This window comes from Xiphophorus hellerii, chromosome 5 (assembly GCF_003331165.1).
Source record: "Xiphophorus hellerii strain 12219 chromosome 5, Xiphophorus_hellerii-4.1, whole genome shotgun sequence".
Lineage (NCBI taxonomy): Eukaryota > Metazoa > Chordata > Actinopteri > Cyprinodontiformes > Poeciliidae > Xiphophorus > Xiphophorus hellerii.
Window position 1 is genome coordinate 5,036,870 of NC_045676.1, and position 14,963 is coordinate 5,051,832.

Sequence of the window (14,963 nt, forward strand, 5' to 3'; positions counted from 1 at the left end):
TTTGTCAATTATAATCAGAAAAAACTATGTGGTTGAATAGAAAAAAAAACATTACGTAAAACATTTTGGGTTTAACTATATGTGTGGAAAAAGTAAGTACACCTTTGCTGTTTCCAGGTGCTGATAAATGTTGAAAATGTTGCAATGACCTAGTAAAAACTACAATCCTAACCTGATGGATGTGTTGGGATGGAGCTCAAAAAATGGAAATTACTAAAATATTTTCATATAATCAAGATTTTGTTTTTTAATAAAATGTTTATTAAGAACTATCAAGTCCAACTGAGAAAAAGAAAACCAAGTGGCTTCACATCAAAGGTCAAAGTTCTGATGAAAATACAACCTTTCATATGATTCTAGATACAGTAAAGGTCAATCATGATACATACATACAAAAAAAAGAAAAACAAGCATTTTCACAATGATTAGCTTTACATGAAATCCAAACTGATATTACAAAAAGACTATAAATAATTTTCAAACTAAATACATCACATAAGGATGATAAAGTGGTTCCCAGTTTCATTCAGTTAGTGAAAAGAAAACAACACAGCAGTAAAAACTGTAATTTATCAAAAAAATATTTATTCCACAGGCTTTTAGTGAAACTTTAGTGTCTTAAAGGCAGATCTAACTGATGGAAAATAAAGGAGTTCTTCAGTTACAGAGTCTGAAAATAATGCTAAAATGTTCCTATAAATCGCCTGAAAGTTAAACAAAACAGGTTTCAGTCTTGTTTATTGTGATGTTAGGAGGCATTTTTCTAATTAAATTAAACGCAGAGTTTTAAGATAGAACCACAGGAGCTGAAGACCACAAACAAGTAGATACACTGCAAAAACAAAATCTTACCCAAGTAATTTTGGCCTAGATTTTACTGCAAATGTCTCAAGTCACTTGAAATAAAACAAAGCTTACTTAAAATTAAGTTAATCAAGAAATATGAGCTTGTTTTAAGTAAATAATTCCTTAAAATTGATGGGGAAAAAAATAGTTTCATTGGCAGATTATTTTACTTATAACATGGAAAAAATGTCTTGTTAAAAGTAAATAAATCTGCCAGTGGAACAAGTACTTTTTTTGTCAGTATTAAAGAATGATTATCTATGGAGTTAAATTGGGGCCATAAAGTTTGATCAAAATAAACAATGAAAATAAAAGTAAAGAAAAACATTTGAAACTGAAAAAAAAACTTTGAATCTCAAAAAGAGTTTTGAACATTTCTTTTTCCAGTTTCATATTTTTTGTCTTGTAAACAAACTTTATGGCCAACATTTAGCTCCATAATTGTCTTAATTTTTATTACGGTGGAAATGTTCAACTTTTGAAACTAGGACGAGGAACTAGAGTAAAATTGCTAGGTAAGATTTTGTGTTTTTGCAGTGTAATAAAGAGTTCAGTAGGATCGTTAACAGCAAATAAAGTATAGAAAATCAACAGACGGACATTGCAGACACACAAAAAACAGCACTTTAGAGTCCTACCAACATCTTACAGCGTAGCGTGCATTGGCCATCATAACAATAACACAATAGTATGTACAAACAACTCCCCGCTGAGGTAAGGTCCTGGTAAAAAGAAAGTACACCCTCCTTCAGCTCACTTGTTTTATCTGACAAATACCAGGCTCTAAAATTATTCAACTCTAACCTCAGGTGTTATTTTATTAGCATCTACATGGTAAAGTTTTCCATTGTGGCGAGAAAATTAACTGAATATCAGCAAGTATGGGCAATTTTCTGGTGAAATATCAGAAGAAATTGTTCCTGGACATCAATTTCTAAAAAATTATAAAGGCACAATCAAGACAATATTAGCAATTAATCACGCTAAAGCTAGGATGTTTATTTAAAAAAAAAGGGGGGGAAATTTCTTATTAAAGTTGCCCATCTTTGCAAAAGTGAATTAATCTCAAAAGGTCTGAAAAATTTATAATCCAAAGAGCAATTTTTACTCTTAGTCCAGTGAAATAAAAGTCATTTAGAGCCACAACTGTTGCATGACTTTTTGGAAAAAATAAAAAATAAATCTACACTGTGAAAATACAAATGCTAACCAAGTATTTTTAGTATTGTTAAAATGGTTTGGGATTAATTTGTACACTTGAAATAAGACAAAACTAACTGAAAGTAACTTTTGAGCAAGATATAGGAGCTTGTTTTGAATAAATAATAACTTAATATTGATCAAATGAAATTTAAAAAAATACTATCGTTACTTGCAGATTAATTCACTTACAACAGGGAAAAATGTCTTGCTATGAATGAAATAATCTTCCAGGGAAACTAGAACTTTTTCATCAATATTAAGGATTTATTGACTTAAAATAATCTTATTTATCCTGCTAAAAAGTTACTTGAAAAGTGTTTTTTTTCTTACTTCAACTGTACTAAAGCATTTGCAGTTTATGTAAAGACAAAAATACCTGGTACTTTGTAGGAATGAGGTTAGATTTAAGTAAGTTTAGAACCCGTTTATCATGTCCTGAAAAGCACAGATTAAAAGAGGCTTTACTTTTATTTCACTATAACTAATTTTAAGGTCTGAGTGAACAAGTCTGAAAATTCTTAGTGAATTTGACACATTGAGGTTAAATTAGCTGCAAAAGATAATAGCAAGATTTAGCATGCTCATATTAAATTAGGATGGTTTTATATTTAAAAAATAACATTCATGTTGAACTTGGGGCATTGTGACTACATTAATGACCTTAAAACAAGTTAACCACACAGTTAATTAATTTATCTATGAGCTGCCAGGGGCAAATATTGGGTTTGGTTTTGTCATATTTCATAAAAGATGTTTTTTCAGAGCAGGGGAGGAATACTTTCAATTAACACAAGCATCTTTGGTGACTTAAAACTACATTATCATGAAATTAGGTTAAATCAGAGGAGGGAAAGGGATAATCTAATAAATAACAGTATATACAGTATGCACTACATATATTTTTCCAGTTGACTGGGTCAGAGCAAAACAGGGGTAGAAAAATAATAAGATAGATGAATTTTTTTTGAGAAATCTCTGAATAATTTGAATTTGAACCAGTTTTGCAGGCAGCACCTTGTGCACTTTAAGGCACATGCACTTCAACACAAAGCTGAACCTCAGATAGTTTTCATGGATTACAAATCTCTATGTCACGTCAAAGTTTCTTTTCCCAATTCACGTTGCATTCGAGGTCTGAAAATAAGAAACCTCTCTCCACATTGCAATGTTGAAAAATTATGGAAGAGGATTAGAACCACTAAAAAAAAAAAAATAAAAAAAAGGAACAATTCTGACCTTGGATCTCAGAAATCTGAATAAAAAGTCAGAATTCTCGATATAATGATATATTACGGCCTTTGTAAATATAAAAATGCCAAAAAATCTCCAGAAGTCAAACATTTTCTAGAAAGAAAACTGAAATTTTTAGTTTAATCGCAGAAATTTTCTAGAAAAAACTTGAAAAATTTTTTAATTTCAAAAATTTCCAAAAGGCAGAAGTTTTAGACCATTTAAACAAAATTTTCCCTCAAAACTTTCTGAGATTAATCTCAAAATGTCCTAATTTTTCTATCAATTTTCAAACTTTCAAGATCAGAAATTTCCTTGTTTTTTTCTATTCAGCTTTTTGCAGAAATGTAATCATTTTGTTTCTCTGTCCCGTGGTTTACATATTTATATCATTGTAAATATCGCCATATACAACCTGTTTTCTCTGTTTTTGAGGTTGGCTCTTTGGGCTGTAATTTCATTCTACATGAGTAGAGAGACAATAAATTAATTCACTCAGACATTCATTAAAGTCAGATTTTTTCCTTTTCCAGTGGTTCTAATCCTCTTACATGAAAAACACCAGATTTGAACGTTTTTGGGATATTCTAGAACATTGATGTGAGACTTTCAGTAATTTTACCAATGTCTTGAAGGGAAATGAACTACTTTCTACTCCACTGCTTCTTAGAGAGGTCTGCAGGTAGTTAGTGAACGGACGACGACGACGGCGTGTCTGACAGGTGGATGGCCATGCCAGCAGGCTGCTGGGCGGAGCTCTGGCCCGGGCCAGCGGCGTTACTGCCCAGGGTTACGGGAGTGGGGCGCGGGTTGAGGCGTGGCGGCATGGGGTTGGAGGGCCGGATGAGGGGCGGAGGTTGCTGCAGGGTGGTTCGAGGCTGCAGGAAGCGAGCCTGTTGCTGGAGTGGTGGAGGCTGGCGGTGTAGCGACGGCGTGGCCGGCAGAGAGGGCCTCAGGAGCGGAGGCGGCTGGTGGAGGGAGGAGGAAGCATTGGAAGTCACGGGATTTTGAGCTAAAGAAGAAGAGGAGGCAGCAGGCGATGCGCCAGAAGAGGTGACCTGACCCTGCAGAGAGGAAAAGGAAGTTACTTTAAATTTTGGCCAACTTTGAGATCATTTGTTTTTCTGGAAGGAAAGAATCTAAAAGAAACAGCTCAAAGGTTCATATTTCCATACTTGAGAAAATACAAAAATTCACTTATATTTTTACGTTTCGATATTTCCACTTGGGTCTCTATTGCTCCTAAAAACAGACCAAGAAGTTGTTTTGGCAGTACATCACTTTCCACTGGGATTACTTAGCAACCCCAGTGAGGAAGAGCCATGTTACCTAGCAACCCAAGCAGAGCTCCAGCATGTTTGGTAAGCTGATTTTACTGCTGTATGTGCTGAACAATGGCTGCTGGAAAAGACACACTGCAAAACCAAAATCTTAAAAATCTCACCAAGTATTTTTGGTCTTGTTTCTAGTGTAAATATATTAGTACACTTCAAATAAGACAAAACTAACCTACTAACTTTTCAGCAAGATGTAAGAGCATGTTTTAAATCAATGATTTCTTAGTACTGATAAAAAAAAGTGCTAGTTCCACTGGTAGATTATTTCACTTATAACAACAAAAAATGTATTATTATAAGTGAAATAATCTGCCATTGGAACAAGTACATTTTAAAATCAATATTAAGGAATTATTGACTTAAAATAAGCTCCTATATCTTGCTGAAAAATTACTAGTAAGTTTTGTCTTATTTCAAGTGCAATAATATATTTACACTAGAAGCAAGACCAAAAATACTTGGTGAGATTTTGTGTTTTTGCACTGCAAGTGTTTTGTTATTGACTTACAATTCAGAAACTACAGGCAGCATTCTTGTTGGTTGTGCAGTAGGCCCCACTTCTGCTTTTCAAAGATGTATGGTTGTATTATTGCAAAAATGTTTGCAGCCATTTTCACATGCGAGTGTAAACATTGAGTAGGGGGCGAGGCCAGTAGCAGCTTATCAAGATTTAAAGTGACAAGATGCCCTAAAACAGCTTGTTCTGAAGGAACTAAGCAGAATAAGATCTCATCATTTAAGAATGATTTTGTACCAAAAGTGTAATAAATATGTTTTGTTCGGCCCATAAATCTATCCTAACTTGTTCAAGGAATAATAGGTCACCTTTAAATTTAAAAGTGAAGGTAAATGTCTCACCTCCTCATCTTCCTCATCGGTGCTCTTGCCTGAAGGAGTGGTCGAACTGTTCTTCCCCTCTTCGCCTGAGGTGGCGCTGTCTCCATTTGGAGCCTGCGTTCCTTGCTCCGCCTCCCACTCCTGCAGCACCTCCTCCAGGTTGAACCGCCGACGATAGTTCACAAAGAAGTTTTTCACCTGACCCACGGTTTTGTTCCCAATGACATCAGCGATGGCCTGAAAGTTTTTGCCGTACTTCCTGACACCTGCAGAAAAAAAAAAAAAAAAAAATGAATTGTTGCGGTCTGCCTTAAAACCATTGGTGTAGAAAAATGATGGATTGATTAAATGCTCTAAAAAGACTGTAGGATTGTTGTGGGTTGCAGATTGCCTTCACACCACTTTCAGGTAAGGAAAAACAACAAAAACACAGAAATTGTTTGTAGAAGTTAGCAGAGATGTCATGTTTGGTGCCAACAAGAAACTAAATCCCAGGATGATGTTTTATTAAAATTAGTAATATATAAAATGTTGTATTTAAGAAAAAAAAACTTATTTTTGCATAAATGTGTTCTACTCAGAACTTCTCAATTGTCAGTTTTAACTTCACCAGTTTGAATTCTGTAAAATAAAAATAAAAAAAAATACATATTTGCCAACTAAGTTTTAATTGGTTTATATAAAACAAAACATATCAGCTTTACATTGTATTGATGTTTTAGTCTGATTACAAAACTAAAATAACCGTAAGTTGCAGCCCTAGTTAAATACTTATGAATGTTAACGGTACATATTTCGTTAAAAGATAAAAACATCTTTCTGTGTCACATCATGTGGCCTATATATGTTCAAATTATTATTATTATTTTGTTTTTTTAAGTTAGAGGACACACCCCTGGGGAACGTTGATGTGTGGGAGAAGATGCTCCCCCTGTTCAGCCATCTTATGCCATATAAACGTTTCCATCAAATAAAAAATATCTATTTTAGGAGAAAAAAGCCAAATTCTTTAAACCCTATAAATCTGAATGTTGATTCAGATTTAATCGGTACAAACGCCATTTTTATTCATACCGAACAGAGAATTTACAGTCAGCGCCATTAAAGCAGCTCATGTTTAATCATGTGGTTCATTTATTTAGACCTTTTATTAAGTGCTGTTATTAAAGAATGAAGCTCACCTTGAACAGCGAGCAGCTGCTCATCTGTGGTCCAGCGGGCGTTCACCTTCTGGTTGGACTACAAGATAAAAAAAAACAACAAAAACATCAAAACACAGAATAAAACTTTGTGAAGAAGCAGGTTGAATATGAATGACCATCACTGTGACTGACTGGGTGGAGAGAAATAGAGTTATAACTAAAAGTTTTAGTTCGGACACTTTCTTTCTTTGTTTCTTTCTTCCTCTGAGACACAGACAGAAAATGCAGGAGCTGCATTTGATGACAATGAAAGTCTACAACAAACGCAGATCAAACATTAAAATCTAATCCACAAATGAAATAATAATCACTATTTTACTCGAGTATCTTACTAATTAAATATGTGCAAGTCTGAATGATTTTAGTTCAAAATCTTACACTGTTATTCTAACAAATAATTATTTCCCAGCAAAAAATATTTATCCCTGACTGGCTAGTAAGTTAGTTTCTTAGTTAGGTTGTTAGTACATTAGTTAGTGAGAAAAGGAAAGAAACAAGGAGAGAAATAAAACAATGAAATGAAACAAAGAAACAGAAAGAGAATGAAAAAGATGCAAAGAAACAAACAAATAAGACCTATATTGCTATTTGATATCTATATTTTTATATATGACTGTCGGTGGAGGAATCATTTGTTGACAGACATTTCAGTTAAAAACTGTATCAACTCTGGAAGACTTGTTATTCAGAAAATAAATGTAGAAATTTAATCTGTGAAAAAAGTTAAATGGCAGCTGGAAAAATGTAATAATAACAATAAATAAATACAGAACTTCACTGGGACCTGCTAGGTATCCAACCATAAATTTTCCACAATATTAAAATAATTGTTTTCATTTCCATAAGGTAGTTCTTGGAGGACAGACTGGAATGTAGAGTAGTGGAGTACAGTACTAATACTCTGAAGTAAAGCACAATGGCAAAATGTAAATCAGCAACCACTAAAGAAGCAACTGTTGCTTCTTTAAGGTATTTAACTTAGTGTTGCCACTTTGGTTTGACACGTTTCTGTGTTATACTGATTATTTTCGGAAGGACACAGTAATAAAGTTTCCCTTGGTTAATACACAGTACTCATAATGAATGGATTTGAATGTGATTGTTTCATCTGAAGGTTGGGGATGTGTTTACTACCTCAGTCAGTCTATACTCTTCAATCCCAGACTCCAACAGCTGTTTCAGTCCACTGTTCATCTGCTTAGCATTCTGGACCTGAAGAACAAAACAGAAACACAGAAAAGTCACTGACTCTTTCTCTGTGTTTAACATAGTGCCACTTTATAGCACTATAAAGACACTATGTTAACTTCAGTTGTTGTAAAAATGCTATATAGATCAAACATGACTCAAAAAAATTTTTACTTTGCAATTTAAAGGTGTTGAAATTGGGCTTCTGTCTCTTTAACAATAAGTCACCACAACATGGCTCCTCTATTAACCCTTTAACAAAGTTTTTACCAGCGTTTCACTGAGAAGTAGCTCATATAATAAGATCAGCAGATGCGCAGTTGCACCAAGTGTTTGCTAACTGCTGCTGACTAGTCTGAAGGAGCTGAGTTGGAGGGCTGCTCCGTAAGATGGAAACTTGGAAACTGCAGCTCCAAGGAGGAGCTGCATCTCAAAGGCGGAGCTAGGTCCACCCAGGTGTTTTGCACAGCTGATTGTTGCCAAATACTGTTTTTTAAAACAGTCTCAGTAGAAACAGTCTTCTTCAGGTTGCCATTTACCAAAAAAAAAAGCAGAATTTATATCCCTAAGATGCTCACCAAAACCACATTTAATCATATTTTTGATTTTACTAATACTTATTGATGTGCACCTGGAGAAAATAGTAACAATAACATTTTCATTAATACTGTCACACCCTTGTTTTTTTTTGTTTTTTTTTCATCATTAATTGGAATAATCAAAATTCTTATTATGGTAATAATTTTTCAGTACATGATAAACAGTACAATAAATGCCCCTTTAACCGAGGCAGATTGTTAATAAATCACACACTGAAGCAGCAGTAAAGGTGTCTCAGATATGACATGAAACTAAACCTAAAGCCAACATTATTGACTGATATTTAATTTACCCCACCATGAGAAATCAGTGAAGGTTAGAGAAGAGTGAGTTGCAGCGCCCTCTACCTGTCTCTTAAGGGACACCAGCTCCATGTCCAGCTGACGAAGGAGTGTGTTAGCAGCAGAGGCACTACAGGATACAGCCACAACGTCCTCTTGGGTGAGGTACATGCCTTTGGGGGGGCGGCAGCGGGAGCGCTGGTGGTGTCGGTGCTGCAGGGTTTGGTGCTCACGTCGCCCTAACGTCGGCTTAGTGCCCAGCACCACCAACTCGGCCTGGTTCTGGAGGGAAAATGATACAGATCAGCAAATAAATGGCTTTAAATACTGGGAAACGGAATACTGAGACAGAGAAAAGTATTTAAGTCGTATCATATGTAAAATATTTTGTGTAACCTGCACAGCAAAAACACAAATTTAAGGTGAAGATAAAATGAGTTTTAAACACTGAAATCTTTATAAATCCCATTAAAAATATTATGATATGTGTACTGTTGCTATTTTTAAGTAAAGTCAGTAAGAAAAAAAAGGTGTTTATTTGAATCCATAAATGAAATATCAATACAACCAAATAGCATATATACTGGAAAAAAACAGGTAGTCCACTCAGAAGGCTAAACACAGTTAATTCATAAATACAGAAATCAAATCAAAATGATGCGCATCAACTTCTAGGCCCGAATCTTTTGGCCTGACCTCTTTCTTGGCGTCTTTATTCGGATCGTAGTCGCTGTCATTCGCCTCAATATGATTGGCCTCCTCCATTTCCTCCTCGCTAGGACAACAGGAACAACAAAGAAACATTTTAAAAGAGAAACCTCATGACACAGCAAGTAAAGAACAGCTTCTCAAATCTAACTGACGAGATTTGTCAAATACAAAAAAAAGAAAATAATAAATTACTAGAATAAAGTCAAAACATTACAACAATAATGCTGTAACATGAGAATAAAGTTGTAACAATATGAGAATAAAGTCATATTATTATGAGAAAAATTGTTTTAATATTACGACTTTATTCTCTGAATATTTTGACTATTTCCATCATTCTATAACTTTATTCTCAACATATTATGACTTTGTACAATTTTATTCTTGTAATATAATTCTATTTTTGTAACAATTTTTTTTATTGTCTTAGTGTGACCCTAATACTACGCCGCCATGGTCAAAAAAACAAACAATTAACTTTTTTTTTTACTTTTAGTCATTTACAATTGTTACAAAACTCAAAAATTAAACTCAGTTGAAGGAATTCACTATTTACAGTCCAGTATTTGTGGATTCACCTCGTCATGGATTTTTCTGAGGAACATAATTCCAAATAATTTGTGGAAAATGTGGATATTTTTTCTCAGAGCTTATGTAAAATATAATTTAAAAAATGGCTGTATAAATGTAAAGGTTCCTTTCAATCTAACAGCTAATATCTTTAAATCATTTACAAAGTCTAAGAAATTACATTATGACTTAGAGCTGTTGGTCATAGATTTTCACCTTTTTACTTGACGTCAAACTGATCAGCTCTATTAACAAACAGTAATGCTATCGTTGAGTCAGTAAGCAGCACCTGTCGTCCTGGTTGCTCCTGTTAGCCAGTTTGCGGGCCTGCCGGTCCATCAGACTCGTTCTGGAGCGCGTTTTCTTCCACGAATAATAGTACTTGACAAGACTGGAGATGGATTTGTCTGGTAACTGAATGAAACGGAACAGGATTACACATGTAGTGCCAAAACAACCCTTCCACAAGACTAACAGTTATTGTTTTAACATAGAGGATAAATGTAGTCGTCATTTAGAGGCCAATCTGTGTTAAACTACAACATTAAGGTAGTATTTAGCGCTCCTTTAAAGAGACATAACTGCTTAGTTTATACACTGTTTAAATGAGCGCCGATCATGATCATTAAGGATTTCTTTTTTCTGAGTGCATTTTTTTTCCTTGCATTGTTTCTGCAATCTAGTTAGACATTTTCTTTGATAGATGCAAGTCTAATAAGCCTGTCAGAAAAACAAATTTTGCTGGACAATAAATTGTTCCAGAAGTTATTGCGATAAACGATAATGTTGTTTTGAGACCATTTTCAAGTAATATAATGGTTAAAATAGCATGATAATGCAAGAAAATATTCTCAAAAATAAAAAAAAATTTATAAAAAAACTTTAAATCCTATCAAACATTTAACACTGGAACTGGAAGACATTTTAAATAGATTAAATACATAAACAACAAATAAAATGGACACTGAAATCTTTGAAAACAAAATTTTCTTCAAAGAAAGGCTAGTTGAGATCATAGCACCCGACTGAAGACTTTTATCATCCAGGTTTTGGTAAAAAGAGAGAAAAAAGAGAAAAACAAAAAATCATCCAAATGTAAATTATTGAGCTCATTTTAATTATTTTTTTCTCGACTGACATCCTTTCTACAACCACTGGATGTCTTTCGACGTTGTTTAAGAAATGAGAACCAGCGATTAGCTCGTTGCATCAGCTAATCACCTTTTTAGTAATGATCATATAGGAATATTTACTTAGTACTCCCAGGTATCAACTTCTTCTTTTTGTCCAAGCTTTATACAGTAGTTTATATATATTTACAATAAGTCTGAAGAACATGAGACCTGAAGAACAGATGAAGACTAACAGAGCTACGTTGGGGGTTTACCATCTGCTGGATGCGATGGAAACTCTTCCCATGGAAGCTGAAAGCCTGTTCGAACAGAACCTTGTCCTCGATGGTCCACTCGTCTGGGAAAGGCGTGAAATTGGGCAAATCAGCCAGGGACTTCTCTATGTTGTGTTTGTGCCAGAACAGCATACCGAGAGCCTGAATAAAAATCCACAAACACAGACTGCTGTGTCAACCAACAGCAGATCCAGCAACCATTTCCCTAGATATTAAATAAATAAAGGTTATGCTACTGAAACCTATTGTTTGTATGTTGGCTGACGTGTTTGCTCAGCTCTGGTTAGACTTCCTTCAAGCTTATGCAACATGTTAAATTGGAAATAACCATATCTTATCTTATCTGTACCCGTTTTCTTGAAATGGAAAACTATTCGCCAAAAGTGTTGCGTGCAAAATACTTACTCGACACAAACAATAAAAATACAAAGCTAACTATGTTTGTTTTTACCTGCTAAATAATAAACAGTAATATGTGAATGAAAATAACAAAACAGTCAGATTTAGTGAAAAGGGTTCTGTAAATCTTTGTAGATTAAAAACATTTTCTTTTTTAGTTTGCCTCAGTAAAAAAAATACATTTAAACATTACTCATTCCATACAATTTTCTAAATTTGTTGGATCCAATTTAGATGTTTTTTGCTCAAGAAGTAAATAAATACAGTATGTCTTTCATTCTGTGGAAATGTTTAGTGCATTTATCCCAGTTTTTTTAAAAATGGATGCACCCAATCCAATTTTTATTTTTCAGTAAAAAAATCTTCTTTTAAAATAATATTAAAAGCTATGTCCTTCTGCTCACCTGTGCTGATGGGACACATTTACTCTGTTCCTGAACTGCAATCAAGGGGTCACAATAAATCGTAAAGGTAATTAGCACGTAGCATTAAAGTTTCAAATGCAAAAACGATTGATTTAATACTTGATTTAAACATTCAAAAGTAAACTTTAAGGTCTCATTCCACACAGGGGTGGAGAGGGATAGAAACAATTTTCAATCTGGAATATTTATGCAATATGAACCCAAAAGAACGATGCACTCACTACTTCAGGTTTAAATACAGTAAAAACCTAAAGCAAATACAAATACTTATGCAGTATGTAATCAATCAATGGGGGAATTATGAATCAATGGTAAATGGTAAATTGCAGTTTTCAGATTAGCTTTCAATTCTATACGAAAGCAAACCTTTTCCTCATCTTTGCATGAAGTAACAAACCAAAGTAAGAGATGGAGGTGTAGAGAGACTCACCTGCTCCACATTGTAGCCATGCTTCTCCTTTGCAATAGCAATATATTCATCCACTGAGAAGGGAAAGTCTCACTGTTAGTCTGGCCCGGTGGCGTGACCCAGGTTCTGGATGAGAGGTGTGTCACTTACATTTGGAGTCAACAATGGAGTGATATGGAGACCATACCAGCATCCCACCGCTGTCTTTTTCCGTGTACTTGTTGGCACCTAAATGTGTACAGACACCAAAACAAAAATGTGAAAAATCTCCTCTGCAGCTGCTACATCCAGTAGATGGAAGATTCAAAGCCTCACTGATGGATTTGATGGTAATGTTTAAGGGGAAAACAAAAACTAATGAGCCCTGCACATTATGATTCATGGTTTGAACTGAGATGTTAATCAGCTGCTCCAAGTAGTAAAAACAATACTTTGTTGCCATGGTTACGTACCATAACAACTAGTCAAAAGTAAAAAAGTCAGAGTGAAAATCCTTATAGCTGCAAAGCATCCAAAGCCAGTTGGAATAATTGTCCAAAAGACGACTTATGTTATTTCTATAAATTATTTTCATTTTGATCTTTAAAATACCAAAATTCCCACGTGACTTTATATTTTTGTCCGTGCAATTTTTAAAATACTTAATGATTGTTGTTTTGATCAGTACTCGAGTAGCTTTTTTACCAATATTTTTCTTTTTTCCTCTTACTTGAGTAATTTCTTGGCTACGTTTTACTTTTACTCGAGTACAATTTTCTGGGTACTCTACCCACCTCAGCATGAGATACCTGTGAAGTAAATGGTGAATATATTACATTTCATTTTAGACCTAGAACTTCTTTTTTCTTCACATTAATTTTCTTTCTCCAAAATGACAACATAATATTAGCAATTATTTTAAAGAAGGGTAATAAACTAATTTCAAAAATAATCACATTTTCTGTTAAACTGGGAATGATTAGTAACTGGAATGGCTTTATGAGTGACATTCACTTTGTTTAAAAAAAAAAAAAAAAAGATTCTTAGCAAACCCAAATTTGGATAATTAAAGAGCAATTTCATTAAATTCATTGTGTTTCCGGACAAGTAGAGGTAGCCTCAGTCCATGTTTGCTCCTGTTTTACTTGATTATATCATGATTAATCAGAACTAACAGAATAAATAGACTGAAAGCAATGCATAAACTCTGCAGTATGCTTCATTTAAAGCAGCTTTGGTCTGTGTTCCCCGTCTATTGACTGAGGCTACCACTATCCGTCACTCGGCGGACACCAGTAAAAACCTCACCGGGGTCAAATTCGGGAATGTTTGCCTGATAATCCGCTCCAACCCGCATTCCAATGTCTGCAAAAGATTAACAAAAACGGTAATTGCACAAACCGATGGACAAACATTTTTACCGACCAAACAGTGAGCAGGGTGTTCGAGGCTACCACTCACCATGTTCGTCGTCGCTGCCGCTTTCGTCAGAAAAATGTCCGTTAGACGCGTTGGACGGACTTTTAGTCCCGTTTGACCGACCTTTTCCCAAATACTCGGAGCCTTTGTCCATCATCCCCGGCATTTTTGCGATTAAATTAGATCTTTAACGTTCTGTGTCCCGACGAATACGTCAGCTGGAGCGGGACGGATTCGGCTGCGGGTCCCGTACTCGCCGCACCTTCGGCCGTGTCGCTGTACCGCTTTATACGTTTCTCTACCGAGTGTTTACAAGCACGTTTTATGCTCTGGATTAAAAAATAATTATGCGTAGATTTTTGGATAATTATGTTTTAAAATGAAAATAATTTGCTCTAAGGAAATGTATCTTCGTAAGACCTGTAACGGAGGAGGATCTAACTGCTGCGGCGGAAGCTTTCTACGCACAGTAGCGTTACAGTGTGACTCGTTATGTTGGTTGCTAGCTAGCACTAATATATCCCTCCGCCTACACTACTAACCCACACTAGCATGTTGAAACCGTAAATTGCATTAAAAAATAACTCTGACAACAATTAAACACACTTTTATTGACAAACAGAAAAAATAAGTAAATTATTTCAAAAAGCCACAGCAAATGTTTCAAATGTGACTGATAGTTGTTACGGCGGGTCATCCCTGTAAAATGTGAAAACTAATTTTGCCTATTTGTTTATAAATAAATACTATTCTGAAGTGCAGCAGTAAATTTCTAAATCAGAATATATATTTTAAATCTGGTTACAATGGTTATTCTACATCAAACCAGCAGAGGGAGACACAACCCAAAAGGAACCTCATAGTTTGTCTCTTAAATTATTTATACTCTAATTTTTTTATACAAATTTTGCAGTCCTAA

At 34.7% G+C, this 14,963-nt stretch overlaps 1 protein-coding gene across 1 annotated transcript; it reads right to left on the reverse strand.

Moving 5' to 3' along the window:
- Positions 1-243: 243 nt before the first annotated feature.
- On the reverse strand, positions 244-14,448 carry rcor3 (REST corepressor 3). Its single transcript, XM_032563821.1, has 12 exons — positions 14,087-14,448; positions 13,934-13,990; positions 12,797-12,874; positions 12,668-12,720; positions 11,393-11,554; positions 10,295-10,419; positions 9,421-9,499; positions 8,791-9,006; positions 7,790-7,867; positions 6,635-6,692; positions 5,475-5,719; positions 244-4,343 (listed from the first exon to the last, which is right to left on the reverse strand). The coding sequence occupies exons 1-12, from the start codon at positions 14,208-14,210 to the stop codon at positions 3,966-3,968; spliced, it is 1,653 nt and encodes a 550-aa protein (XP_032419712.1). The 5' UTR covers positions 14,211-14,448; the 3' UTR covers positions 244-3,965.
- Between the last annotated feature and the right edge of the window lie 515 nt (positions 14,449-14,963).

Bases quoted from the DNA above. Each gene is read 5' to 3' on its own strand.
- rcor3 (XM_032563821.1), bottom strand. From the start codon at position 14,210: ATGCCGGGGATGATGGACAAAGGCTCCGAGTATTTGGGAAAAGGTCGG. The intron at 11,555-12,667 runs GTGAGTCTCTCT...ATTTTTATTCAG, and splicing joins ATGGCTACAATGTGGAGCAG to GCTCTCGGTATGCTGTTCTG. The intron at 9,007-9,420 runs GTCAGGCCAAAA...TTTTCCCTCCAG, and splicing joins ATAAAGACGCCAAGAAAGAG to AACCAGGCCGAGTTGGTGGT.